Source organism: Manis javanica, chromosome 4 (genome assembly GCF_040802235.1).
Source record: "Manis javanica isolate MJ-LG chromosome 4, MJ_LKY, whole genome shotgun sequence".
Lineage (NCBI taxonomy): Eukaryota > Metazoa > Chordata > Mammalia > Pholidota > Manidae > Manis > Manis javanica.
Genome location: NC_133159.1, coordinates 2,136,364 through 2,163,246, shown reverse-complemented (window position 1 = coordinate 2,163,246; position 26,883 = coordinate 2,136,364). Strand labels below are relative to the sequence as shown.

Sequence of the window (26,883 nt, the reverse complement as noted above, 5' to 3'; positions counted from 1 at the left end):
CTGGATGGCGGGGCCTGTAGGGGGCGGGGGGGCTTTTGTTTTTTAAATGGTTTTTTTTTATAGCCCACTTTTATCTGCTTTCCGCACGCACGTGTGCGCGTGTGTTCACAGCCACAGCTCTCTCTTCTCTTGGGCTGTGGACCCCTTTGAGGACCTCCCCAAGGCCACAGACACCCCCTTCCACTCAACACTTGGCAGGGAGGTCTGTGGGCTCATGGGGCGATGCCTGAGACTCACGGGGAGCCCAGATTTGCCCTTCCATGTGAGGGTCCTCCTGTGGTGACGTAAGCCACAGGGACACTGCTCTTCGCTTCCCACCTGACAGTCTTGCGGCCACACTCTGTGTCGTTACTCAGCAGAGGGCTACTGGAAGCAGGGGGTGGGCTCTGACAGGTGTCAGGGAGGCCACCAGCCTGGAGAGGGGGTGGGTGCTTGTGACAGTCACCCAGCCTGCTTCAGAGCACCCATGGTCAGAAGGCAGCGAGGGTCCGTGCACAAGGGAAGCAGTGGCCGGCACCCCACCTTGTCTGCGGGCCTGATGGCGGGAGACCAGGGAGCTCTGGGATGCCAACAGGTCTGCAGTGCCTGATTAATGAGGCCGTGCCATCCCTCAAGAGCTGGCTGGGGGAGGGGGAAGCTGCATTTGCTGGCACCCCTGTGCAGGCTGGAGAGCCAGGGCTCCCCTCACCCTGAGCCCCAAGGAGGCTAAACTGGTGACGAAAACAGGTGCTCTGTCCAGGAAAGGCCCCAGAGGCTGTGGGCAGGAAGCCGCTTACCTGGGAGAGGTGGGGCTGGGGCTAGCAGGGACACCCCTCAGGGGCAGAGCAGCCTGCCCCACCATACCTTCAAGCCTTGGCCCAAGTGGGGGAGCAGAGCCACTGGCACCCTTGGCCTGGAAGTACTGTGCCTGGCAAGTGGCTAGCATGCCCCCTCAGGTGCCCCCCCCAGACTACATGGCTTGGGCCTCCTCAGCCGTCATCCCACACAGCTGTAGGCCAGAAGAGGATGCCTCCAGTGGCTTATGTCCCGGCCTAAGATCAGGTCAAGGTGGGCAGTAGGTGTGTGCCAAGCTGACCCAGGAGAGAGGTCAGTGGATACCAGACCTGCTGTGCAGAATGAAGGCAGGCCCAGGGTGGCCAGTGGGCCAGTAGCTGGGCCCTCACCAGAAGCCTTGACAATGGGAGATGGGCAGAGACAGAGCCCAGAGGTCCAGGGAAGCCGCCTCTGCTGGGGTGCAGGTGGGGACAGTGGCCCGTGAGCACACATGGTCACCCTTTCTCAGCAGGCCGCCCTCTTAGCCGCTGCTACCCCTGACGCGGCCTCTCTGCTGGGTCCACTCGTGATCCCCACCTAAGAGGTCCCACGCCATCACACCATTCTCGTGACCCAGAGCTTCACTTCCAAAGCTGCCAGTGAAGCAGGGGTGGTGCGGCACGGGGACCCTGAGCCCCATCTCTGGGCTGACCTGGGTCTGTGAAAACTGTGTAGCTCAAGGGGGCATGCAGACAACAAAGCAAGGGCACGGGCCCCACATGGCACGCCTCCTCCTTTGGGCTGGGCTCAGGATCTCTGGGGGCGAGGTACCAGCAGGCGGAGACCGCCCTTGGCCTCAGCAACACGTGCTGGGCAGGGTGGGGATCTCTGGGCTCCATCTGGTCCTGACTGTGTAGCCCAGCACGCCCTCTGGCCTGCCCTGGACCCTGAGGAGGTGAGCAGGTTGTGTTTTGGGGGACAGGGCTGGGCTTGCAAGCCTGGAAGTCTCACCAGCAGAATCTCACACTCCAAAGGCATGTGGCAGCTGTGGCCCAAGCACCAGTATTGGCCTCAGCTGAATCCGAACACAGGCTCCTCTGCCTGTGAACTTGGTTTCTGGCTTTGCAGCTGGAGGGCTCGTGCGTGTCTGCCCAGCCTCCTGCAGAAGGCCGGCTTCGTGGGGAAAACCACTCTAGCAAGCACTTGTCTGTGGGCCACGCCATAGCACTGCCCAGCCTGGGGTGGAGAGGAGAGGCCAGCCCCTGCCGCTCACCTGGCAGGGGCTTCTCACTATGGGGGCTCTTGACTATGGCCTTTTGAGCAGCCTGTCCTTGACTGTGGTGATGGCCTGGGCAGGGTGCTGAGTTCAGGACAGGTGCAGGAGCCTCGGGCCATGGGAGCACCATTCCAGAGCCTACCAGTGTCCTTGCGGGCTGGAGCTGGACCGGCTGCAGGTGGCTGGGGAAATGCGGACAAGGAGGCCCGGCTGTGGCCACAGCCCTGGCAGATGCTGGGGGGCCTCTCTGGAGCACTGTCACGATGGCCCCAGCCAGGAATCCTTTGCATGGGGCCCTTGCACCGCTGACCTTCCCACATGGAAGCTGCAGCAAGTCCCCAGTTCAGGACCACAGCTGGAGATGGCTGTCCTCACACAGTTGCCTCAGCTGGGGGGCAGTAACTACCATCTCTTCACTGAATAAACTCCACTTCTGGCCAACAGGGATGAGCCCACAGTTTCTTTAGTGAGTTTGGGGACCTGCATGCCCTAGACTCATGGGGGTGGTTGTTTTTCAGCTTTTAAGGCAATGGTTGGCTGGATGAAAGTTTTCACTGAACCCTGTAGGGCAAGCACCCGGGGCAAGGAGGGTTTGGCTTCTGAACATCTGATACCCTACAGAGCAGAGGCTCCTGGTGCCAGGTCGTGATGGGCACTCTGTGGCCTCAGCACCTTCAGCTTCCAGCTCCAACTCATTCCATCTTCCCCAAGGCCCCGGAGGCACTGTCTGGGCGCCTACCTGCAGGACCCCAAGGAGGAAGGGGCGGGGGCCCACCCTGGAGCACAGGGCCATGGTGGGGAGACAGGACTGCAATCCTAACAGGACTCTGGGCTTTAGGCTGCTGTGTGGCCCCCCCAGTGACCTCTACACTCCATATCATTGGAGCATGGGGGGCCAGTTACTTTTTTAAGGGGCATTCCTGCCCTAAAACAAGCCCTGTTCCCCCTCCAGGGGGACACGTTTCTCTCTAGCTCTGACACCCTAGAACTTCTGCCCCTCTCCCTTCCTGAGGCTGCCTGGACAAATGGACAGGACACTGGGTGTGGCCAGGGGGCTTCTCCACCCAGAGGCAGGGTCCAGACCAGCTAGAGTCTCTGGGGCCGTGGCCAGTGGAATTCCGGGGCCTGGAGACAGCTGCAGCTCCCTGCTCAGCCACGACGCACAGCCAGAGACCCACGTGGCCCACGGTCTGGGACACGCAGGACCCCAGGCAGCTTCAGCACGGGCTCCGGGAGGGGCCATCCTCACATTCCCACCTAGGAAGCCGTGCAAGGGACTGGGGTAGGGGCGGGGCAGCAGCATGGGGGGGGCGGGACCCAGGCTTAGCGCACTGACTCCTGCTTCGTTTGACCTCTGGACGCTAGACAGCTGGGAATGTCCAGATGATAAAGTGTTCTTGGGGAATTTTCATTTGTCAATAAAAAGCAGACAGCCAAGGCAGCCAGCCAGATTCTCCTCTGGAGGCTGCCACTCACTCGGCCAACAGTGGTGGAGGCCCACTGGGGTGCTCCTCCCCAGGGGCAGCCCCCTGGCCGCTGAGCCATCCCCTGAGAGCCGGGGAAGGCTGCTCGCAGGATGTGCTGCATCCCCCGCAAGCTGCAGGGCCAGAGCCAGCGGCCGGCGCCTGACCCCTGTGCCACCCTTTGCTGACAGTGACCTTGAGCAGATGCATGCCCTCCAGAGCCCGGTTTCCTCGTCTGCAAAGTGGGGGGGATGCACAAGCTTACAGCTGGGCTGCTGGGTTTGTGACTTGGCCACTTCCAGGGTGCGTGGGCGGCCAGGCACGGGCTCAGCCCCACTCAGCAGCTATTCTCAGATCCGTGGAACTATGTCTGTTTCGTAGCAAGACCCAGAGAACAACAGATGATTCTTTGTAAAACATCCATTGCCTTGTGCCCAGTGCATAGCCCTGAGCCCCTAGAAGGGGCTCCTCCCCTCCAGGGCCGCCATGCATGTCCCCTGTAAGAACCCTGGAACACCATGCAGCTCTCGGGACTCAGACCCTTCCCGGCCCCACTCAAGTCCTCCAAGGCCAAGTTCTATGACCTTCAGGCCTGGGGCTCCCCCAGCTTCTTGAGAGGATAGAGAAAGGGGTGAGCTCCATCTTAGAACAAGAGTGGGGCTCTGACTCCAGCCAGGGCCAGCATGCAGGAAGCTGGTGGCTCCACGAGGAGCCAAGCACAATGCACGCAATTGCCTCGATTTCTCCAAGTGTTCTTGTTTCCACCCAATAATCCACATTTCATCTCCACGATAAACATCATTAGAACTCTTTTCTTGGCTTAAATGCACATAATTGCTTCTGGTGCCAGTAAAAGGTATTAATTCCACTTATGCATTCCATAAACTTTTAGGATAACGCAATTGATACCGCGATCATGTTGGGGCACCTCCGCTATTATTTTCCTGCCTGCAAACCTCCGAGGGGCTGGAAAGTTTTCTCCCAAATCCATTAGTGTTGACTCAGCCACATTCTACCCAGGAACCCCGTGCGGAGCCTCTGTGCTTCCCGACCCACCCTCCACACGTCCCTCCTGGGAGGAGGGGTGGTCCGCACACCCCAGATGGACACACACCTGTGTATGGGGGAAGCTGGGGGTCACTCGGGGCTGTCTGGAGGCCCCTAGGGACAACACCTGTGCAGACAACCATCCTCACACCTCACAGGGGCCTATCCGACATGCCCACAGATGCCAGCCTGGGCTAGGGCTCCAGCCATAGCAGGCCTTCTTGTAGGACAGCCCCTTTCCCTGGCGAGGTCCAGCCTGGGAGCAGGAAGAGGCTGAGGTGGGCTTTGGAGTCCAGATGCCCCTGTCATCCATCCAGCCCTCCTCTCTGCCCCTTAGGACTTCTGGGACCAGCTCTCTATGTCACTGCCAATCCCTGGGGGCCCCAGGATGGGAGCGGCCCTCCCCATGCTCACCCCCCACAGTGTCCCCCACCAGGGAAGGGCATGGGAAAGGGACAGGGACCTGGCTGCCATCCTTGGTTGGGCTCCACCACCCACGCATCTGAAAAGCGCACTAGTCACTCGGTGTGCCTCCCCAAAGCCGGATGGGCCCTGCAAGGGGCCAAGCTCAGCCAGTGTTTTGTGGGGCCAGGCATCTGCTGAAAGGCCCCAGGGGCTGATCTGTGTGCCCCCCAGTGACCTGCCAGGCTATGCCCCACTTCCAGACCCAGGAGGCACAGATCTGGGGCCCGGGCCGGCCAGCCAACCTCCACCAAGCCCTGGCCCCTGGTTTATGGTCTTGCTTGAATACAGCCCCTTCTCTGGCTGCCCACTGCCCTCCACCCACCTCCTTCTGTGGTGTAAGAGGAGTCGTGAGAACCCTGGGCAGCGACCAGGAGAGGTTTGCATGCATTCATTTGCGTGAGTATGTGTGTATGCAGGCATCTGTGTGTGTGGTGTGTGCGTGTATGCACATGTTCACAGTGTCTGCATGTGTGTCTTTGTGAACTGAGGGCCCCAGGCCCCTACAGGCTTGAGCCCTGAGGTCCCAGGGAGGCCCGTTAGGACCGATGGACCTCCCAAGACTGGGGAGACAGGAGGAGTCCTTAGCCAGACAGAGGCCAAAGACCCCATTAACAGCTGTAGTCCCACCGGGGCTGGTGAGGGTGTTTTTCCTGAGCGGGGACAGAAGTGAAGGCAACAGTCAATTTAGAATTGTACTTGAGAAAAATATGAATTATCTATCAGTTACCAGCCAGTTGGCGTAGCAGGGGCCGCGCACGGCATGGTGTGGAGGCGGGACAGCAAGCCCGGCGCGAGTTCAGGCAGCGCCTGCACAGCAGGACTTCCAGGGCTGCGGGCAGGTGGGCCGTCTGGCTGTCCCAGTCCTGCACCGTCAGCAGGCTGCCCACCTGCCCCCTCCCTGGGCAGGGAACAGAGCTGGTTGTGGGGGGTTCTGCTCCCAGAGAGCCCAGCCGCCAGAAACCTCATTATCAGCGTTTGTCCCACGGCCACCTCTGCACGATGAGGGCTGGGGGGCCACGGGCTCAGCTTCCGAGAGCAGAGAGCCTCGGGGGGCCGGGCGGGGAGTGGCATTCATGCTTGGGCCGGGTTGCCTGAGGCCTGGAGGCAGAGCTGCTGGGCACAGGTGAGCCTACCCATCCTGTGCCTGGCCAGGGCAGACCACTCTGGGGCACTTAGGGACAGGACAACTGTGACTGAGCCATGAACCAGCCCTGACACCACACACCTGGCAAGGGGTGGTGGAGACAACTGGGAGGGTGGCAGAGGCCCCCAAGCAGGGGAGGCTGTCAACAGACGGGCAGCTCCCATCCCTCCCTGAGGACAGCTCAGACCTTCCAAGGCACTCCAAGCCCCCAGACATGGCAGCAACCCCATCAGCATCCTCAAAGAGCAGAGAGGAAGGCCAGGACTCCACAGTGCCTGCCAGGACTTACAGCGGTCCAGCAGCTCAGGCCCTGATGATTAGGTGTCAGTGCAGAAGGGGTGGGGTGGGACCCCTGACCCCCCCTGAGAGGGGAGAGAAAAGGCTTAGGGAACAAGTCTGAACATGGGATAGAAGCAGTAGTGAGCCTCCTGTTACCAGAGGTGTGCAAGTGTGGGGGCGCCCTGACCTGGCCTCAGTCACTTAGCTGAACCTCAAGCTGGGGTGCCGGGAGCAGGACCTGCAGGCAGTAGAGACCCTCCGGCAGGTTTAGCTGGAGCTGAACAGCCCGGCCAGAGGCACCGCTCTGTGCTTGCCACCCCCATCCTACCGTAAAGGCCACAGGCGGCCCCCCCGCTGTGCAGAGCCCATGCTGCACACTGTCCTATTCTAGCCTTGACACCACCACCAATAAGGAGCTTTGGAGAAAACATTCACCAATGGGGAAAACGGCGCTGATGGGGCACGGGGTGCAGGGCTCTGGCCCAGGTGTCCCTCTGGGCCACTGGAAGCCCTGGAGTCAGGCTGAGCCTTAATTCAGCAACGGTCAGCAGCTGGGGGCCACTGCCCAACAAGAACTAGGTACAGCCTGGGGGAGCACCCCTGAGTCGACTGCTACAGGCCCCACACCAGCCCCCTGGAGCGTGGGACGGCTACCCCCCGGGCCAGCGGGCAGTGGGGACCAGGGCACCTGGTTCTCAAAGTGGCAGAGCCTCGGATCATCTGCTCGCTGCTCTCACAGGGGCAGGGACAGGAGCACAGCCTCCCTGTCGGGGTCCCATTTCTAGGGGTCAGGGGTGAGCACAGAGCTGTTGTTCCCTGAAGGTGACGCTGCACTGTGTCCAGGAACTGCCAGGTGCCAGGTGGGCACCAGAACAGAGCTCACCCCTCCTCGCAGGTGGCATGGGACCCGGAGGGCCCTTGGGGCTGAGCTTCGTGCCCAGTGCCCTGCACGCCCTACACTGGGAGGTGAGCCTGCGGTCTGGGCAGGGATCTCTGCATCCCCACAGCCTTTACCCTGCCTGGCAGGCGCATCTGGCAGCCCCTTCTCCCGGCTGTGGTATGGACAAGAATGCTCCCAAGAGCACGGTGGCAAGACCTCGAGTCCCCAGCACTGTGGTTTCACCCCCAACTCTGTCTCATGCCCACACTTGGAGATGACAACCCAGAGGCCATGCAGCCAAAGCCCAAATCCACCACCAGACACTTCTTGCTGACTGCGCTGCCTGCAGGAGGCAGCCTCTGTGGATCCCAGATAGCTGCAGGCAGCAAGCCACGCACCTCCTGCCCTGCCAGGGTAGGATTCCACCTGAGCTCAAGATGATGGCCAGGACTGTCCTGGTGCGGACAGGCTGCCTTCGCTCCTTGGCGCTCGCTAGGGAGCCTGTCAGTCCCCCCCTGGGCCCTGCAGGAGGCTGGTCGGCTCTGGCCACGAGTCCAAAGGGTGGGCACGCCCAGACTGCCCAGCCCCAGACCCGCCTCCTCCCCGATGCTCCTCCCGAAAGCTGCTGGCCCCCGCCAGGCAGAAGCCCTGTGCGGACAGCAGGACACAGCACGACGGACAGCTAGGGTGCTTCGCCCTCCCTGGCTGCCGGGACGTGGCCACACCTCCCTGCCCTGCCCCCCACACGCTGCTGTGAGCGGGCACCACTCACCGTCCAGGTGGCTGACTTGGCTGTGCTGGACTGCTGGAAGGTGACGTCGAAGTGGTGAGGACCCGGGTAGTCAGCGTTGGAGGGGATGGCCGGTGCGGGCGACATGGTGTCGAAGGTGGAGCTGGGCTGGGCGTAGGGCGAGTGGGTGGGCACGCTGGCCGTGTGCTCTGGGGTGTAGGGGCTGGCTGAGGCCGCGCGGCTGCTCATCTGGTCCATGGTGCTGCTCAGCAGATTGAACTGGGCCTAGCGTGGGAAGGGGAGGGGGCACAGTCAGGCTGCAGAGTGGAAGCCGGCTGCGAGGTGTCCTGTTACAGGAGCCTTAAAGGGCCAGCGGCTCCGTCATCCCAAATATTTCCTCAGTCCCCCCCCCATCCTGACAGGTCACTGCTTGTGTGGGGATAAACTGACATATTCACCTCGCCTCCCCCCTCCATCCACCTCCTGTGCCAGGGTTTCTGGGGCTCACGGAGCACACCTGGAGGGGAGCTGCAATGGGGGAGGCCCCGGCACCTGGATGCGCTGGCTCCGGGATAGTGCGGGGCCAGGATATCCTCTCCTCCTCCCTGTTACAGCCCCGAGTGGGAGTGGGGAGATCTGGGCCCAGGGAACCAGGCAGGAGAGATGGGCTGGGGCAGAGGGTGGGCCCACCGTGTGGGTGCCCCAGGGAGCCGGATCTGGCCCCTGGGTCCCAACGTCTAAGTGGTGAAGCAGGAGTGGGGGGTTGAAGTTGAGCGGCTGAGCCAAGCAGCCACTTTCCAAGGCTGCCTCCATCTGCGTCAGAACGGCCAGCTCCCTGGCCTGTGTGGTCCCCACCCTCAGTCCCGCAGCCAGCCCTCCGCCAGGCCACACAGAAGGAGCAGACACTCCGCTGCGTGAGGGAGAGGATGCTGTCTGAAGCTCTGCGCACCTAAAATCGAGAGCTGATTAGAGTCCACCTGGGACCTGGCAAAAAGACACCCTCCCCAGTCGGAGGCTTCCAGCAGGAGGCGTCTGGGAGGGTCTCGGGAGTAGTTGGCGCTGGCCACGCATCCCAGGCGCAGTTTCAGCAGCTCTCAGGCTCTTACCCCCGTGGCACCGGTGAGGGCACTGCCTAGGGTGACATGGTGTGCCCCTCCCAGGTGCCACAGGAGACCAGCTGTCCTCAGGCAGCGGGCCTGAGAACCTGTCCGGATGGGCATGGTGAGCTGGGAGCTCCTGTCTGGCGGCCCGGGAGTCTGGGGTCCCCATGGTGGGAGGCAGAAGGCCCCTCTGTCCCACAGCCCTGTTCAGAAAGATGGGTACTCTTTCCCTCCCTGGCCCACTTCCTTCAAACTGAAAAATGGCACATGGTGAGTGGGCAGAGACCACATTGTTGGGTCACCTGGTACTCAGTCCCTCTGAAGCCCCATCTTTTTCTCCATCAGGAGGATAGGAGTTCATAACTTAGGGGTCCCTCCCGCTCAGCACCTCCTGGAGGGCACACATCCCTGCATGTCCCTGACAAGGGTCCTCTGAGCCCCAGGCCCCTCCCCTTCCAGCCTTCAGAGGGAAGTGCCAGGGAGAGTCCTAGGGGAAGGCTGCCCAGCTGGGAGCCAGCTCAGCACAGGTGGTGACCAGGGCAAGGGAGGTGACAGGTGACAGGAGACAGGTGGCTGGTTCTTAGCCCCGGCCTCCGGGAGGCCAGGCAGGCCCTTTCCTCAGATGCTACAGCCTCTGGGATGGCCAGCTGCCAGCCAGCGTGGGCCTCACCTGGGCAGCCAGGCCGGACGGATGCTTCCAGCAGGTGAATTGTGTTATGTAAATTACAACTCAGTAAAGCTATTTTAAGCAAAACTACAGAGGGACCCAGTCCTCACCCCTCCAGACCAGACCACGGGCTGTTGTGAGGGGCCAGGGAAAGTACGACCATCCCCTCTGAGGAGGACAAGCCCCTCACTCCCCCTGGGGCCTGGGCTGAGGGCCCCAGGGGTCCCTCCCACCCCCGAAGTGGCAGCACCTTTCTCTGGGACTTGCTTCCGTGTCCCCCTGGCTCTGTCTCCCCAACCGGACAGTAGTCCCTGCAAGGACAGGGACCATATGGCCACCGACATATCCTCATGCACAGAACTGTCCGGTACGGCAGCCGCCAGCCACATAGGCACATACGGACTGAGCTGCACTGTGGGCATAACCCCCGATTCCAAAGAATGCCATGAAAAGAACATAAAATAAAATTATTCACAATTTCACACTGGCAACGTGCTGAAATGAGCATAGTTTGGGATAAGTAAAATAAGTTATCAAATTATTTCCACCAATTCTTTTTCAACTATTTGAAATGTGGCTAAAAAATACAAAATTGCACAGGGGACTAGAATCCCTTTTCTACCGGATGGCGCTGGACTGGGCTCCCAAGTGGTGTCTGCTGGGCCAAAGGGACGTGCAGCTATTATTGTATTTACATTATAACCGTGCGATATTACATACCTGATACGGTAGTTATTATATTGTCGTTACCAGCTTTATCGTGGCTGCAAGCACCCACTTTGGGGAGTGTAATTCATTCTCACTCCTTTGGGGAGCGTTTACCCAAGGGATCTGCTGAGGAAGTGACCCAGCAGAGGAACAGATGAGTGACAGGCAGGGGACTCCTGCCCTGTGTGCCCAGGAATTAGGGTCAGTCGAGAAGTCCCCCTCCCACTCGAGGCTGTGAGCCTGGTGGGTCCTGGGCTGGGAGGGCAGGGGTCCCAGCCTGCCCACCCATCAGCAACTTGATCACCTCCCTCTTCCAGGAGGCCAGGGGTGACTTCTGGAGGGTCTTTCCTGTTGCCAGTGGCTGCTTGGGCTGCCAGAGGGCTGCAGGGAGCCTTCCTCCATCCTGGCTCTGCTGTGCACAGAGGACAGGTCTGTCGTCCAGCTCCATCCCCCATGGGAGGCCGGCCCAGGCCAGCGGGCAGGGCAAATGCCCCTGCCTCCCAATTCAGGAGAGAGGGGCGGCCGCGCCACGACATTGTTCAGATTTTAACTTGTCCACATTCTTTACCGATCCAGGCCGGTGCCAGGGTATTAGTCACTGAACCAAAGGAGCAGGGCAGGTAGGATCTCTGGGCCCAGCAGCCAAAGCAGAAGAGAAGAGGGCCGGAGGCTCCCGGCAGCAGGTCCCCGGACCAGAGGCGCGGAGAGCGCTCTGCAGCACCCCAACAGCGGCGCCTCCATCAGGCTCCCTCCACGCTCTCTGGGAAGTCAGTCTCAGGGGCATTTCGTGGTACCTGGGAATCCCACCCCCCCCGGGGGAGATGGCGGGGACAGTGGTGCTGTGCTGCGCCCGCCCGGCTCCCTGGTCGCTCAGTGGACACTGTCTGAGCTGCTCCTTCTCTGGGCCCTGCTTTTCCAGGGACATCTGCGTGCCTGTGCCACCATGAGATAGAGATTTTTGTCCTCTTTGCTTCGTGCAGCTGCGCTTTGGGCACAGCAGGGGACCCCATGGGCTCCCCAAAAGGCCCTTCCTCCCCTGCCCACAGGAAACGTCTCTGTGCTCCTTCCCAGCCAGGCTGGGGTCCAGGATGCTGACAGGGAGCCTGGACCCCCGGCAGAGGCCAGCCTTGCAGCAGAGCCCAGGCCACAAAGAAGCCCAGGGGGGCTATTCCTCCAGAACCAGAGGCCCCTAGAAGCCAGGGCAGTACCCACTTGGCATCAGGGAGGAACCCAGGCAAAACCAGGACTTTTTTGGTTTGTTTTGCTTTCAGTAAGAACTCCCAAGAGAGTGGGCTAATTAGGACATGCCCAGCCCGCGGCAGCCCGCATGTGCCTACATGTGCGTGCAGGGCTCCTGGCCGACCCAGAGCTGAGCACTGCCAGCAAGCGGAAGCGAGGGAGCCGGTGGGGGGCCTCCCTCTGACCAGGTCAGAACGACAGGCCTGCCCCTGAGGCCCCAGGCCTTGCGGGCTGGGTGGGAGGGGGAAGCTCTGGGAGGGTCCGCAGAAGAGCGCACCGCCCCCCCAGATCCCGCGTGTCCAGCAGAGCAGATGAGACCGGGGGCCTCCTCCACCAGGACCAGGCAGGCGCCCCCGGCCAGTTCTGTCCACTTGCTCCACAACCTGCCTTCCGGAGCTTCCTGCCAACTCGGATCGGGCCGGGGTAGGGTGGAGGGGGCAGACTTGCCCTCAGGGCACTGGCAGTCTTTGCAGGTGCCCACCGCAGCTCCTGCGGGGCAGCCCGGCTTGCTCCCAGGGCTGGGCTTCTCCGCTGGAATCCCAGGGTGGCCTATTCCCGCCGTGTGTCAGGCCTGGAGGCCACAGTGCACATGTGCCCACGTGCAGGGCCTGGGCCACAGGCACAGATGGGGCAAGGGGCCTGGACCTTAGGCTGTGGCCCCCTGGTCTGCACAGGGAGGAGCTGCCTGCTGGGGATGGGTGGGTGAAGGCCCACCCCCTGGATGGATGCCCTAAACCTTGTCTAGGAAGGCAGCCCCCTCTGCCGAGGACCCCAGAGTCCTGGGGAAAGGGGGATGTGCCCCAGGAGGCATGGGGAGGGGCCATCCCAGTGCCCGCCCCACCCCTACCCTGCAGTCTGCTGTGTCCCCAGCCTCAGGGGTCCCTCCTCCAGTCCTTGCAGATCTGTGTGGCTGAGATTGGCACCAGGCTGGGGAGGGCAAGCTGGTGGGGGCAGGCAGTGCACTCATAAATAAGGGATGCACCTGCCCTGCCAGCCCCAGACCTTGCGGTCTTTGATCCTCCTGTGCCCCCCAGGAGGCAAAGAACAGGGGCACAGACACCTACTGGGAACCAGGTCTCTGCTTCCTGGCCAGACCCTGGCCCCCCACCCCAGACAGCTGAGGGCCCCACTTGCCACTGGTCCACCTGCCTGGGGCCTGAGCTCAGCCCAGCCCTGCAGCCCCTGCCTTGCAGGCTGGACACCCAGCTGAAGACCCCTGTGCCCTTTGCTGCCCAAGCGGGTTGGGGGGTTTCCACAGGTAGGCAGGAAATGGTGGGCCAGGCTGGCCTCCCATGGGCACAACACTGCCCACCCACCACCTTCGGAAGTAGGTCCAGGCTGGGTGCCACCCACAAGGACCACAGCCCAGGGGCAGGAAGTGAGGGACAGAAAGAGGCCTCCTGGGCTGGGCAGGGCAGGGCTGGGCAGGTTAGGAGAACAGCCTTCAATCTGCCTCCCCCTGCCCCGGCCTGTTTTCTCATCTGTGAAGTGGGGGGGGATGAAGTCAGTAGGTTGGTCGTGGGTATTGAGAGGGCCCAGAAATGCCGTAAGCTGTGACTTCCATCAGGAGTGGCCCTCACCGAGGAGACTCCTGACCGGGGAGCCCGCCTTGCCTCAGCCAGACAACGGCCCAGGTTGAAGGTTGTAGATGAGGACACAGGTCGGGCCTGCCGTGCTGAGGAGCAGGGAGGGGACCCAGGCCCTCACCCACCCTCGCAGAGGACAGTGCAGTGCACCAGGCACAGGGAGGGACGAGTGGGTGACCCCCGTGTCCTGGGAGGCCGGTTCCTACCAGCCAAGTTGCACCTGGCACGGGACTGGATGCTTAGAAACACAGGCGGATGGAAACCCCAGAACTCAGACAGACCTCAACAGTGACGCCGGCCCACTGCAGCCACTCCTGCTGTGGGTGCATTTTGGGTCCTTCCAGGACCCCCTGGTGGGAGTGGCCACAATGCATGCTGACTGCTGCCCTGACAGTAGGGGACAGCGGAGGCTAGGCCACCTTGGGGCTGTCTCTCGGCCCCCATCGCCCATCCTAACCAGCCAGGGAGCTCTCCGGGAGGAGGGCTCTTCCTGCTCCGAGGGGTGGGTCCCCCACTGCGAGCTGGGTTTGCAGTTTATGATTCCCATAGAATGTATTTATCTATGTCAAATTAGGGAACCATCTCAAGTGATTTGGGGGACATAGATGGGAAGTAGATTTGTTTTTAGTCTGTGTCTTGATTCTCTCCTAATCTCTCGCAGCTGGGCAACAGGGATGATGTGCAGTCAGGTGTCCCGTGGTGTACTATCCAGTCTGGGGCCTCGCTTCCAGTGAAGGTGGTAACGTCAGGAGGAAAAACTGCCAGTAACACTCCCGCTGGCCCTGGGTGTGTGCCCAGAGGCTCGTTCCAAGCTCGCCAGCCTAGTGGAGGGGAGCTGACCGGGAGGGAGCCTCATCCTTGTACCGCCGGCTGAGCAGGTACAGGCAGGGACAGCCAGGGACACGGGGCTCAGACACCCACTTGGGAAGCTCTGCTTGTCCCTGCCAGAAGGACACAAAGATTCAAAAGGGGACACTGTGCCCTTGGGTGAAGCAGAAGCTCCCCTGGGGAGCCTCATTCCAGCCTCCTCCAAGCACTGCTGGTCCACATACAAGAGACAAAGAATAGGGGCTGTGGCTTGTGCTCCCATAGGGGGCTCTGGTCCCCACCCCCTCTGTCTCCTGTCTGCCTGCACAACCTCTCAGAGCTCACCTCCTCCCAGAAGCCTCCCAGGCTCTCCATTTGTCCCTGCGTTCCCGGGCTACCTCGCCCACTCACTTCGGTAGAGTAACAGAATTGTAAGGCACTCTTGTTGTGTGTTCCTATCCCATGGGGCATCCGTGTTCCCCTGGCTGTGAACCTCCAGTATAACGGTTCACTCTTCACAAACCCGCAGCAAAGGGCCTCCCCAGCCGCCCTGGCCCAGCTCAACCAGAATCTCGCACACGAGACCCAGGAAGCTGCTCGGGGAGGCTCCAGCTGGGACATCTGGCTGCTCTGTGAGAAGAACAGGCCGAGTCAGCTGGCCTGGGCTCCTGGCCGGGCGCTCCTCGCTTTGGGAGCCGGGTGAGCTCATGAGGATGGCGCACAGGACCTCCAGCGCCCAGAAAGCCAGGCCTGTCAGAGTTCTCCCCCGTTCCTGAGGTGGGGTCGGGCGACAGCATTTCCAGGGAACATCAAAGGCCAAATGCGGCGGCAAGCAGAGCCCACCTGAGACCCTCCCGAGGGGGAAGCTGGTGGCCCGCCCGCCTGAGGCTTCCCAGGGCTCTCACGCTCTCCTGGTGCCTGCCGTCCTCCCTGCAAACCAGCCTGGTCCCAGCGCCGGCACCCCCGGCCCCGCCCGCCGTGCCCCCTGCTGGGTCCCGTGGTACTAGGGTCTCGCCTCCCTGCACAGCCTGAGCGAACGTCTTCCGCGCCTCCAGGGCCAGCTTCTGCGCGCTCGCATCCGAGCCCTCCGCGGGCCTCTGCAGGCTCTGTCCCCAGCGCACCCCGCCGCCAGGGCCGGACAGCGCCCTTGCCTTTCAGCTCACAGAGGGGCCGCCTCGTTTCCTCCGCCTCTCCTCGCTCGCCAGGCTAGATTTTGCCCCTCGGCCTGCAGACCCTGCTCAGAGCCCACCTCCGTGGGAAGCCTGCTTCAGCAGCCCGAACGGCTAGGCACACAGACCTGTCCCTCCCGAGTGGTAGGAACCGGGGCCTGGGGCCCAAGGCACAGCTTCTCGCCCTGGCTGTGTGGCCCCCCTCTCTCTGGAGGGTGAGTGAATGGTGTCAGCCGTGGCTTCCACAGAGAACCAAAGCTCAGATACAAATCAGAGGGGGGCTGGGTGCAAGGGACCCCACGGTGGCAATTGCAGGGGAAGGCCCACCATGCTGCTGGGCTCCCCCCACCCCCAATCCCTGCCCGGATGCCCCTCCCAGGTCCCCGGGGCTGGAGCACTCCGCACTCTGCACACACACCACCTATCCTAGCACCTGGCCTGCCCTGCCTTTCCCTTCCCACGGCTCCGCACAGGGAGAGGGGCGCTGAGCGCTCCTGGGTCTGCTTTACCCCACTGCATGGTGCAGGGGCAGCAGCCGTGGTTGGAGGCCCTGGAGCATCCCGTGGAGGCGCAGGCGGGCTCCCTCCCTCCACCCCAGGCTGGCTGGCTGCTGCGTCCAGGCCCGAGTCCCCGCATCCCTGTGCTCCAGGATACCGGGACCAGATTTTTACAGAGCACAAGACCTCAAACCTCCCCATCTTCTCCCTCAGGCATGCCCGGACTTGGGGCCACCTCACCCGGAGGTGAGTGACTGACAGGCCTCTGTGCCTGGGCTTGGAGATAACCCGTCCTACTCGGACGGAGCAAGACCTCCATCCTGCTGGTATTTCCCACAGCATCTCCAGGAGTCTGTGATTAAACAGATGGAAATGCCAGCAAGACGCGACTTGTGCTCTGGGCAAGGCTCCCCACCCTCCTGAAAATATGCGGTTGCTCTCCCCTCTCACTCACCACTGAGGCAAGGCCTCACCCAGTCCCAGCCACATGGAACTTTCCACACCTCGCTCAGGAGAAACGTGCCCCCAGAAGCCCCGCTGGACTGCCGAGGCGTGTGTCTGCAGGACTGAAGCCAGGAGCCCTGCTCCTAACCGCCTCCACCTGCAGACAGTGTGGGGCGACAGAGAGGACCACCTGGGGGCCTGGACCTGAGAGCGTCCACAGGGTGCTGGGGCGCCTCTAGGCTGTGCCCTGCCAGGCCTGGGAGCAGGCAGGTGGCCCCCGGTGAGACAGGGACCGTGGATGTAGTCGGGGTAGGGTGAGGGCCTCTGCGGAGGGCAGGGCGGGATGTTTGCAGTCAGAGCAAGGTAACTACGCGCAAGGAAACCCCCTACTAAAACTGTGTTAGACATTAAGCTCTAGAATCATTCTTCAGTGAGATCAGTTAATGTTCCCCAGATAAAGAAGAGCAGCACATGTCTTATTATGCTGACCATTTGTGACCATGTGTAAGATTCGCTTTAGCATCGTAAAGGCCCCCCAGGCCTGTGTGCTGTCGTTCCTCCTTCAGCTCTGACAGGTGATTCTGCAAACTGGGCAACTAGCTTAGCTGCAGGCCCAGCTGCAGGCGGCAGGGTAAAAGGAGGAAGAATTCCATCTTAAGGATAAGACTGCATTTTAACACCCAGGAAGTTCCAGAGACAGGATTCTTTAGCAAGTAGACAATACCTCAGCCCACCTTGGGGGCTGGGCAGGCAGCCTTTTGATGTGCTCCCGGACCAAGATGCCGGTGTCCCAGAGAGAAATCAAGGCAGGAAATCCCTTATGTTAAGTTCATTTTTAATATTCAGGGACCACTGAACAAGTCCACACACCTAAACTCTTTCATGTTCCCAAATATCCTCAACTGCCTATAAAACCCCCCACGGACTCTCTTGTCCCCTCCTGGCCTGAGCTGGGACCTCTGTCCTCTCACTTTATCTCTAAGTAAAAGCCTGACCCTTGCTCTCCTACCTTGACTGTTTGTGAAGCTCATTCTTCGGCTTCGTGAACAAGAACCCCGGCATTTCCGGGATGCACAGACTTTAGCCCCAGGAAGGGGCCATGCAGGCCCTATGCCCAGGCTGCTGAGGACCTGGAGTGCAGGTGGGTGGTCTGTGATGGGTGGGGGGAGGGCACAGGTCACCGGGTATGGCGGCCATCCCCCTGCCTGCAGCCCTGGAGTCTGGCATCCTTCATCCATCCATTCCTCTGTCCATCTGTCTGTCCATCCTGCCAATCTGGCCTTGCAGGCACTGAGGACACTGAGGGGGCCAGTCAGGAGTGTCACCCCCCCACTCGGGGTGGGACAGCCATCTGGAGGGAGTGATAAGTGCATGACGGCCTGGGGCAGGGTCACGAGTGTGGGTGTGCCCCGTCCATGGCCCTCTGCAAAGGTGACACTGGAGCCAGGACCCAGAGATGGGGAGACGTCATCCAGTGCGCTGGGTGAGGGCAACCAGGCAGAGGAGCCGATAGCCACTGGAGCACTTACTCCTGACCCCTGGCTGGCTCGACGCCCCCTGAGTTCCAGGCACAGGGGCCAGATGGGCAGGCTAAGCCCAGCCTTTCCCACCGGCTCTGCCACCAGACAGCTTCCCGTTAGGTGGAAGCTCATTCGTGCACCACACTTCCTGGCACCTTCCAGGGGCAGACAGGCCCCGCCCCCACCCCTGCAGATTATGCTCCCTGGAGACAAAAGCAGTGGGACAGGGGAGGGGGCACCCAGGCCAGGGGACCCCCAAGAAGACAAAGGCAGCAAGTGAGAGATGCAGTCACCGGACCTATGCCCCCGGCTGGGGGCTGCAGTGGGGCTCGAGCCCCCTGGGGCTGGAGGAGGAGGAGCCACCCAGCCCGGGGCGGCCCCGGGGCTCTGGAGTCAAAGGCCATGAAGTGGAGCCTGTCTGTGTGTGGGAGCAGCTCCAGCTACCTGCTCAGAGGTGGAGCTGACGGCTCCTGATAAGCAGGGTGATGGGTGTCACAAGAAGGCGGTCAAGAACAGCTCTGGGGTTCGCGCCGAGTGACGGAAGAGAGGATTTCCCTCCCTCCCCTGGGCCAGGACTGTCACCTAACCGCAGGTGGGAGCTCAGCTTGACCGAGTGGGGTGGGGGGCCCACAAGACATCCAGCTGTAGAGATAAACACGAGAAAGGCTGCAGCCTGGGCAGGCGGGGCCCGGCCATGGGGGTGACCCCTCCGTCCTCTGAGTCAGGTCTGTATCCCACTCTGGGACAGCCAGTCTCTCCCTGACCCAGGGAAAGGCACCTTGTGGCTGCCACAGCGTTCCCAGCCCAGCCCGTGGCCACTCCAGCTCCACTCTGCCCCCAGCCACAGGCTGCCTCCTGCTGGGTCTCCAGAGGCCCCACCCCTTCTGTCCAGTCCTAGGGGCCTCCTGAATCTCAGGAGTTTCCCAGCTGCCCCTTCAGGGCCCCCTCGGTCACTGTGCTGTCTCCCCTCTGCTCGGCTCCAATCGGGGGGGCTGTGTAGGCCCCTCACGGGCACCTTCCAAGCCTGCCCTGCTCCACATGCGCTCAGCTGCCCTGACCCTCCCTCCCCACCTGCACCCCCTGTGGCGTCTGGAACCCCCTTGCTGTCCTCCCCTATCCCCTCGCCGGGCTCCCTCAATGGCTGAGTCTCTCATGCCTACGCAGTAGAAGCACAGGGCTTACTTTTTCCTCCAAACCCCCTTCTTCAGTTTCCCTTTGAATAAATGGCCACCCCGCACCCAGTCGCTTGGTTCAGAATCTGCTCAGAGCCCAGTGGCAAAGCCCGTCCCAAGCCGGACAGCTCTCCCCAGCTCTCCACTCCCACCCGGCCCGAGGTGCCGCGCCCGTGGGACCAACCCCTCGCCCGCGCCCACCGGCCCAAGGTGCCGCGCCCGTGGGACCACACCCTCGTGTCGCGCCCGTGGGTCCAGCCCCTCGCCGGCGCCCACCTGGCCCGAGGTGCCGCGCCCGTGGGACCACCCCCTCGCCTGCGCCCAGCCTTGGCCTGCCCCCATGTGGTCAGCTCCCAGCACTGCAGCAGACGCTCCTAAAACCTGATTGCAGTAGGCGCCTTCCTGAGCAATTGAATGGATTTTCCCACTAGGGCCCTTCCTGCCCAGAAGCTGCCCCGTCCTGGGAACTGTCTTTAGGAACAGAGCTGTCCCTGACTCAGGCTGCACGGTGGGGCCACGCACATGCTGTGCCACTCATGCTGCTCCAGGCCAGGGATGCCCGCATCCACATGGTGCCCACCTGGGATGCCCACCGCAGGCTGGGCCTCGGGAGCCATGTGTTGGGGCTCGCTCCAAGCTGCATGCCCAGCTGTCCCTGACCCCACAGCCCGGGCTGACCTGGGCCTGCCTGCAGAGAAGGGCCAGGGCTCCTGCTGTCACTCTTGTTTATCTCCTGAGACCCTAAAGCTTTGATACACAGCAGAGCAGGAAGGCAGTGAGGGCCGTGAGACGCCCACTGGAAGGGCAGAGGGCAGAGGTCACGCAGGTTCTGAGCCAGGAGAAGCTGCATGCCCAGGGACGGCTCATCTGAGAAAGGCGCCCAAGCGCCTCAGCTACTTGCATGGAAGGAGAAGCTGCCCGCACACAGCCCGAGCCCAGCTCAGAACCACCGACACCCCCAGCCGGGTGCCCAGAGTACAGCGTGGAGGCGGAGAGGAGGCCTCCAAATGCCAGCCAGGCGCCCAGCCCTCTGGATCCGCCTGGCCGCTGAGCAGCCTCTTGCGGTGGCACTGCCCCGCTCACAGGTAAGGACAGGACTCAGAAAGGAGGGTCTTCCTGCTGCTGGAGCCCCCTTCCCTGGGGCCGGCTGGCCCAGGGGGCTCTCACCGAAGGCAACGGCAACCACACAGGCCGAAACACCCTGTGATTCATGGGATTTCGGGTGCCACAGGCCAAATACCACTTCTTCTGTCAAGACGAGTGCACAAAGCGGGAAGGGTCACAGACCCTCCCCCGGGCCCACAGGAAGGAAGCAGAGATTTCCCGAGCCAGCACCACCTGTGCGGGAAGAGGCTAGGGTGCCTCCTGCTGCCTGGGTGGGGCCTCAGGGCTGCTGGGGACACTTGCTGGCTGGATGAACACGCAAACTGGCCGCTGTTCGACCCCTGGTCCACATGAAAGTGCAGCAACGGCGCGCTCGGATGCTGCTGGTCCCTGGGGCACGGGCAGCAGCCTCCGGATGGTCACCTGCAGCTGCCGTGCCCACAGCTCCTGCGGGGAGGCTGCGCCCCCTCTGTGGCCCAGAGCAGGGCTCTGTACCCCCACCCAGCTCCCAGGAAAGGCGCCGTGCTCAGCCTCTGCCAACTTACTGCGAGTTACTTACTATCAGAGTCCCCTGTGTCCCCAGGGCTTCTCACCTGGCTGAGCAGGGACCTTGGCCTCTAGGGCCCAGGGCCTTCTGGCTCTTGGTCCACACAAGACAACGGGACGCCCCAGTGGCAGGGAGACAGCCCCCCCAGCTCCCATGCCAGCCGCATGGAGAGCCTGGCTGTACGAGGTGTGCCCAGTGGCATGTGCTGGTGGGTAAATGAATCAGTGAGGGAGTAAGGGACAGAAGGAGGACGACACCCCTTCTCCACTCGGGCAGCTGCCCGCACTGGGCGGCACCCTGGTCCAGGGCTGGTTTCAGATAAGAAGGTCATGCCAGGGATGCGGAGAGGCTGTGCAATCTCCAGAAGCGAGTGCACGGAGCCAGCGCCAGGGTCAGGCTGTGTGGGCACGTCACCCACACCCCTCACTTCTGGGCCACACGCAGTCACTCTTCCTGTGGCCTTGCCTGGGACACCTACCCACAGGCACACATGTACTTATCCCAGAACAACACACATCACATGCACACACACATTGCCACTCACACACACATCCACACCCAGACACACCCATACACACTTGCACACACACACCCGTGCTCGCACACGTACTGCCGAGAGCCCTCTGGTCTCCGAAGGCTGCCACACCCCCAGGTCTTTGTGGCCCTCCACCCACAGCTCCTGTCCTCTGCCCACAGAGCCTGGGGACACTGGACTCTGTCCAACTGTCCATCCTGCCCCTCTGCCCCTTGTGGGCCTCCCACGGGGCACTGGTGCCCATGGCGCACACTCTGCCTGCCTCTCTGGTGCAGAGACGGCACCGAGTGCAGCAGCCAGGCCCCACCCCTGACTTGCTCAGTTAGCAGCCGGGTGCCTGCCTGGCCGTGGGGACCTGGCAAGTCTGGAAATGAGCCCAGGTCCCCAGGGCTCCGGCCACAGGGGCCAAGCCCAAGCCCAAGTCCCTCCTTTACCCTCAGCCAGCCAGGCTGCCCTCTCAGAGGTAACAGGATGCCTCGAGGCCCTTGATTCGGAGCCCAGACCCACGAAAGCCAGATGAGCAGATGAGCAGTTTTCCAGGTGAGGCTGTGCTCGGCCTGGAGTGGGGGGCCAGCCGCACAGTCTAATCCAGACAGAAAGGCAGCCTCCAGGCTGCACTCAGCTCCTGGCGGCCAGGACAAGGCAGGACAGCTAGGGGACAGCTGTTGGGCCCTGATCCTGGGACAGAGCCACCAGCCCAAAGCTTGGGACCCAAAACCCCCAAGCCGTGAGGCCGCCACCCAGCCTGACCAGCCACCCACCAGCCCTCCTCTCCCTGGCTGTCGGTCCTACCCAGCCAGTGGGTGCTGGTCCCAGGATGGGTGGGCATCTGCCTCCACGCCCAGGACCCACCCTGACCCATCAGTGCCTCCTGCCTGCCTCTGCCCCCTAGATGGCCTTACCCTAACCGGCAGCAGGTGCCCAGCCAGGGGGCAGACAAGAAAATGCCCCTCTGAGCTCTTCACCATGGCGAAAGCCCCACAAGCCCCTCCACGAAGGACAGAGACAGACTCCCCGGACGGACCCAAAGGGGCGCACGGCTCACCTACCGTGGCGAAGTGCTGCATGGGGTCACTGGCGTACAGCATGGTGGGTGCGCGGGAGTCTGCACACGCTGGGGAGCTGGCGTGCCACGGGACGAGGCATGGGGCTGAGTGGCCAGGAGGCAAGGGGCAGAGCGGTAGCCACCGGGTGGGGCCGACCCAGGCGGGCAGGCTCCGCGGCTAGGGCGGCAGCGGCCGAGGATGCTCCGAAACATGTGGGCTGTTTGTGGGCATTGTTGCTCTCTCTATCGGCCTCAGGTTCTGTCAACCGGCTGCATCTAACAACAAAACGGGCAGCCCAGCCCTGCTCCTCATGACTATTCATCCGGGTCGGGCAGGCCTCAGCTTGCCCACGGCTGCGCAGGGCCGCACCAAGAAGGCTGCTGGAGGGGCGCGCGGGGGCCAGCGGCACCTCCACCGTGAGGCACACCGGCTCCTCAGAGATGCCCCACCCCTGAGCACAGCACGAGAGGCGGTCAGACCCTGGGGATCCCGCGGGCGAGGCTGGGCGGCCCGGCGGGAAGGAGGAAGTCAGCCCGCCGCCTGCCAGGGCACCAGGTGGTCCGCCGGAGCCGCCCCAGAGGGCTGCTGGAGAGCAGAGGCTCCCGGAGGCTGCTTCCCCCGGCCCCACGGGGGCCTGGCCGTGCGAGTGAGCAGCCCGGCGGGGCCCAGAGAAGACAAGGGAGCCGGAGCGCCCAGGCCGGCGGCCCTGTTCCTGCTGCACCGGGTCCCCAAGGCAGGGATGTGGCCCGGGAGGGCCCCCACGGCAGTGCACTGAACCCCCGGCCCCCAGCTCTGCGGGGGCGTCACAGCGCCGCTCCTGGGCCACCTGGGGACTGGAGTTGCCTCCTAATTTAAATATCCTTGACGCAAAGTTGCCTTTAGCATGGGGTAGGGGTCTAGACTCCCTGGAAGCAGGCGTGACATAGGTTTTACACAAATAAATCACGTGAAATTGGACACGCCGACCTCCAGCTCCCACCCCCCAAAGCACCGTTCCTTCTGCCCCCACCGGGAGCTTAAAACACCACCAGGTGCTGGAAGGGCAGCCAGCAGACACTTGCGTCTCTTTGCCACGTTCCCAACCACTTCCCACCTCCCTGGGGAGCTGGGGGCAGCAGGCAGAGGGAGGCTGGCCTGACAGAGGGCCTCACAAGGAGTCACCTGACCAGCTCACTCCTGAGAGCCCAGGAGGAGGCTTGCCCCAGGCGCTGCCCCCCAGGGCTGGGCGGGGAGCTCCAGTCTCAGGCCCCGGGGCCTTGGAGCAGCAGCCAGAGGCACAGCTCTGCTCGTGAGCCGGACCACGGACCACTGTGACTCCCTGTCGCCACGGCTGTTAGCTCCCAAGGTGTCCGTGTTCCTCACGCATAACGGGACAGTCGGGGAAAGCAGAGGTTTGCTGGGTAGATGGGTGCTGGGGGAGGGGCCTCCAGCAGGGCAGGGCCCAGGTTGGAAGCTCTGGTTGGAGGCAGCAGAGAACCTGCTTTCCTGGGAGCTCACAGACGGGAGGTTAGGGGTGACCCCCGCCCACCTCCACCCCACCCCTACCTCCCCCGGAGGCCTCTCCATCCCTGAGGTTCCTGCAGGTTGTTGCTGGGCTTTGTCTGGAAGAGGGGTCCCTCCTGGACCAAGCAGGCGGGCTGGATGGAGGGACAGATCTGGAGACGGGCTGAAGAGGAGGGCGGGGTGAGCCGCCACCCCCGCAGGGTGTGGGTGAGGCTGGGCAGTTCTCCACCCAGAAGCAGGGTGTCCTGGCCTGTCAGGGGAGTGTGGACTGGAAAAGAAGCCCACGGGGCACTTGCTCAGGGGCTGCCTGGGGGAGGTGGCCATCTCCTCGGTCACATAGGCTTTGTTTTTAGCTGAAAGGGGAACAGAGGGAAGAATTTGAAGGGAAAGGAGCCCCAGGTTGGGGGGCTGGATTCCCGGGTGGGATGCCCACCTAGGAGGGGCCTGCACACCCGCCCCCTTGATGGGGGTGGTCTGTGAAAGTGATGACATCACCCCATGGTCAGGCTATGACCCCGTCAACTCCAGTTCATCAGAAGGGAGACTCTCCGGGTGGGCCGAGCCTGATCCCGTGAGCCCTTCAGCGAGGTCAGGGAGACGCCTCCCAATGGTCCCAGCGAACAAACTGCCAGCCTGCGGAGGGGCTAAGCCGCCGGGGATGGCGGGGGGCCTCTAAGCAGCCCTCAGTAACGGCCAGCAAAAAAGTGACCTCAGTCCTAGAGCTGCACAGAGCCAGGCTGGATTCTGCCACCAAGAGAGTCTGGGAGAGAAGCTGGGCCTCCGACGAACTGCAGGCTTGGCTGACGCTTTGCAGCCTGGCGAGACCCCCAGCAGGGCACCCAGTGGAGACATGCAGGTCCCAGACCCACAGAGACTGAGAGACAGTCGTGGCATTGCTTGAAGCCATTATATGTGGTGACTTGTTATACAGCGACAGCTAGCCGATACACTGGGGGTGGGGGAGGCGGGTGAAGGCCCTGAGCAGAGGACCGTCTACGCTCCAAGGGAACCAGGCCACTGGCATGGCCCTGGGCAGCCTGGGCCTCACTGTGCCCTGGAGCTCAGGCCTGCAGGGCACTGGCTGGCCCAGGAGGAGCTGGCCGCACACGTGCCCAGCAGGAGGCAGTGTCAGGGCAGAGGCCTCTGCTCTTGAGCCCCAGTGGAGGCAGCAAAGGCAGGGATTCATGACAGAGGGGCCATGCTCCACCCAAACGGGGACACCTGTCAGGCTGGAGAACCAGGAATGTCCCCGCACGGGAGCCTCGGCCCAGCCGGACTCCCAGTGTGACTGAGCTTAGGGCCCACTTCCTGGGCATTCATCCAAAGTCCTGGCCGGCGGGGATATGGGGATGGGGGTGCTGGGGCTGTCAGGAGGGCTGGGCCCCCGCCTAGCATGGCCCTCAGCTGCTGTCTCCATGCGGCCTCCAGGTGGGTCCCAGCACCTGCGCCGATTCTAACCCACGGACCACCTCCACAGCCTCGTGGCAGCGGGGCCTGGGTGGCACATTTCTCCCACGGCCCGTGCTTAGGAAGGGGTGATTCACCAGAAGGGCACAGCCTGGCCCCACCACCCACAGGCAGGTGGCTCTGTGGCCTGATGGCTGCCCAGGGCTCAGGCCTGTGCTCCCCAGAGGCCCTGTCCCCCAAAGCCTGGAGAAGAACAGGCTACTTAGGGCTCAGCGGGGTAGGCGGGCAGACGGCCCTTCCTCAGGGCTGCAGGCCCTCCTGAGGAGGGTGCCCTCTCCCTCCCTCACCCACCTGGCCCCGCGTCCTGAGAATGCCTGCTTCCAGAAGTCTACACACTGTGCTCTTCTCAAAAGAAATGCCCTTCCCAAGACCAGGAAGGGTGACCCTCGGCTGAGCCTCGGAGCGTCTGCAGGTCTCACCTGGGCAGCTCTGCAACACCCTGTGGGCACTCAGATCAGGGCCCTGCCGGCTGCAGCCCCATCCCAGTGACCCACCTGTGCACAACAGCTATCACCAGACAGGCGGGAAGGGGCACAGGAAGGGTGGGGACTCCTGAGGGACAGACAGGGTGGGGGGAGCCCTCAGACTGCAGGGCAGGCTGGGAGGAAGGGAGGTTCCAGCCCCTGCTCCAGACCCCTGGACACATCGGGCAGAGGCCTTCAGCAAGGCAGTAGGCACTGGGGCTCTGCAGCCAGCTGCCCGCCCAGGCCCCTGCGTCTGTGCTGTGCTGGGGCCTCCTGAGGATTAGCAGTGGGCGAAGGGACGCTCCCAGCACGGTGCCCCCAGCCCAGCTGCTGCTCTCGCAGTGCAGCTGGTCAGGGGTCAGGAGGAGGTGTGCTGGGGCCAGCATGGTTCAGGGGATCCCCACCTCTGTGAACTGAATTTGCACGCAGGTGTTTCACGCATGACTTACAAAGAGGACCTGACAGATTCAGCCCTCATGTTGCAGGGTGGGAAGCCCCACGGTCGTTCCTGGTGAGAGGCAAGCCCTGCTCCCCAGCCCAGATGCCCTCGGCCTCCTCCCAGGCCAGGTGTGGGGGAGTGTATCGTATCCTACAGGACCCCAGAGCTGACCTCTGCCTCCTGATGCTGGGTCTGTGGGGGTCTCCCCGGACCTCAAGGGGGCGAGCTAGGGGGCTTCCAGAACTCAGGAGACAGGAAGTGCCTGACATTAAGCTTTTGCCATCTGGACCCCCCCTCAAAGACACCTTCCCTAGCAAACACGTTGCGCCCGCCTGCGGAGTTCCCCTAGTCAGCTGTGGGTGACCTAGACAACAGCCTGCCAGGGGACCTCCTGTGCTGTAATTCCGACCTATGGTTTAAATTCACTAATGAAGAGAGAGCTCTCAAAGCTCCGTGTCCCCACCCTCACCCCCAGTAAAGGCAGACCAGGTCTGCCCTCTCCCTGCCCGCGACCTCACTTCTGTGTGGCCCCAGGCGAGCCCTGTGCCCTCAAGGACCCATGAGGAATAAGTCTTATTTTCAAGTTGCTGAGGTGCACCCGCCACAAAACACACAAGGGCCAGTCCAACCACACTGGCCCGCCCATCTGGGACCGTCTGTGGGCCCAGGCATCGGGAGGCTGGGCCACCCCAAACAGTGGGTGTCCAGAGGTGGGACCTGGAAGGTGAGAGTCAGGACCTTTGGCCCTGGGAGCGGGTGGCAGAATGGAAGATGTTCAGGAGGGAGGGCGGCTGCCGCACCCCCACCCCCCACCCCAGGCCCTTATAACGTG

General features: G+C 62.7%; 1 protein-coding gene and 1 long non-coding RNA gene across 7 annotated transcripts in view; one reads left to right on the top strand and one right to left on the bottom strand.

Moving 5' to 3' along the window:
- The window catches only part of TP73 (tumor protein p73), a 58,058-nt gene that overhangs the window by 10,942 nt on the left and 20,233 nt on the right, over nucleotides 1–26,883 (bottom strand). For 3 of the 5 annotated variants that reach the window (XM_036999794.2, XM_036999795.2, XM_036999797.2), the window contains one exon: nucleotides 8,080–8,322. In XM_036999794.2, the coding sequence (XP_036855689.1) occupies nucleotides 8,080–8,322 (243 nt within the window). Of the gene's footprint in view, nucleotides 1–8,079; nucleotides 8,323–22,177; nucleotides 22,622–26,883 lie in introns of those variants that run through there. The other 2 variants (XM_036999800.2, XM_036999799.2) reach the window with 2 other exon arrangements.
- LOC118968621 (uncharacterized) lies at nucleotides 7,558–17,281 on the top strand. Of its 2 annotated transcripts, none has more exons than XR_012129934.1 (4): nucleotides 7,558–8,133; nucleotides 13,999–14,215; nucleotides 14,674–15,528; nucleotides 16,024–17,281. It is a non-coding gene; the product is annotated as an uncharacterized lncRNA (long non-coding RNA). The 2 variants fall into 2 exon arrangements; XR_005056364.2 differs by lacking the exon at nucleotides 7,558–8,133 and adding an exon at nucleotides 8,317–11,939.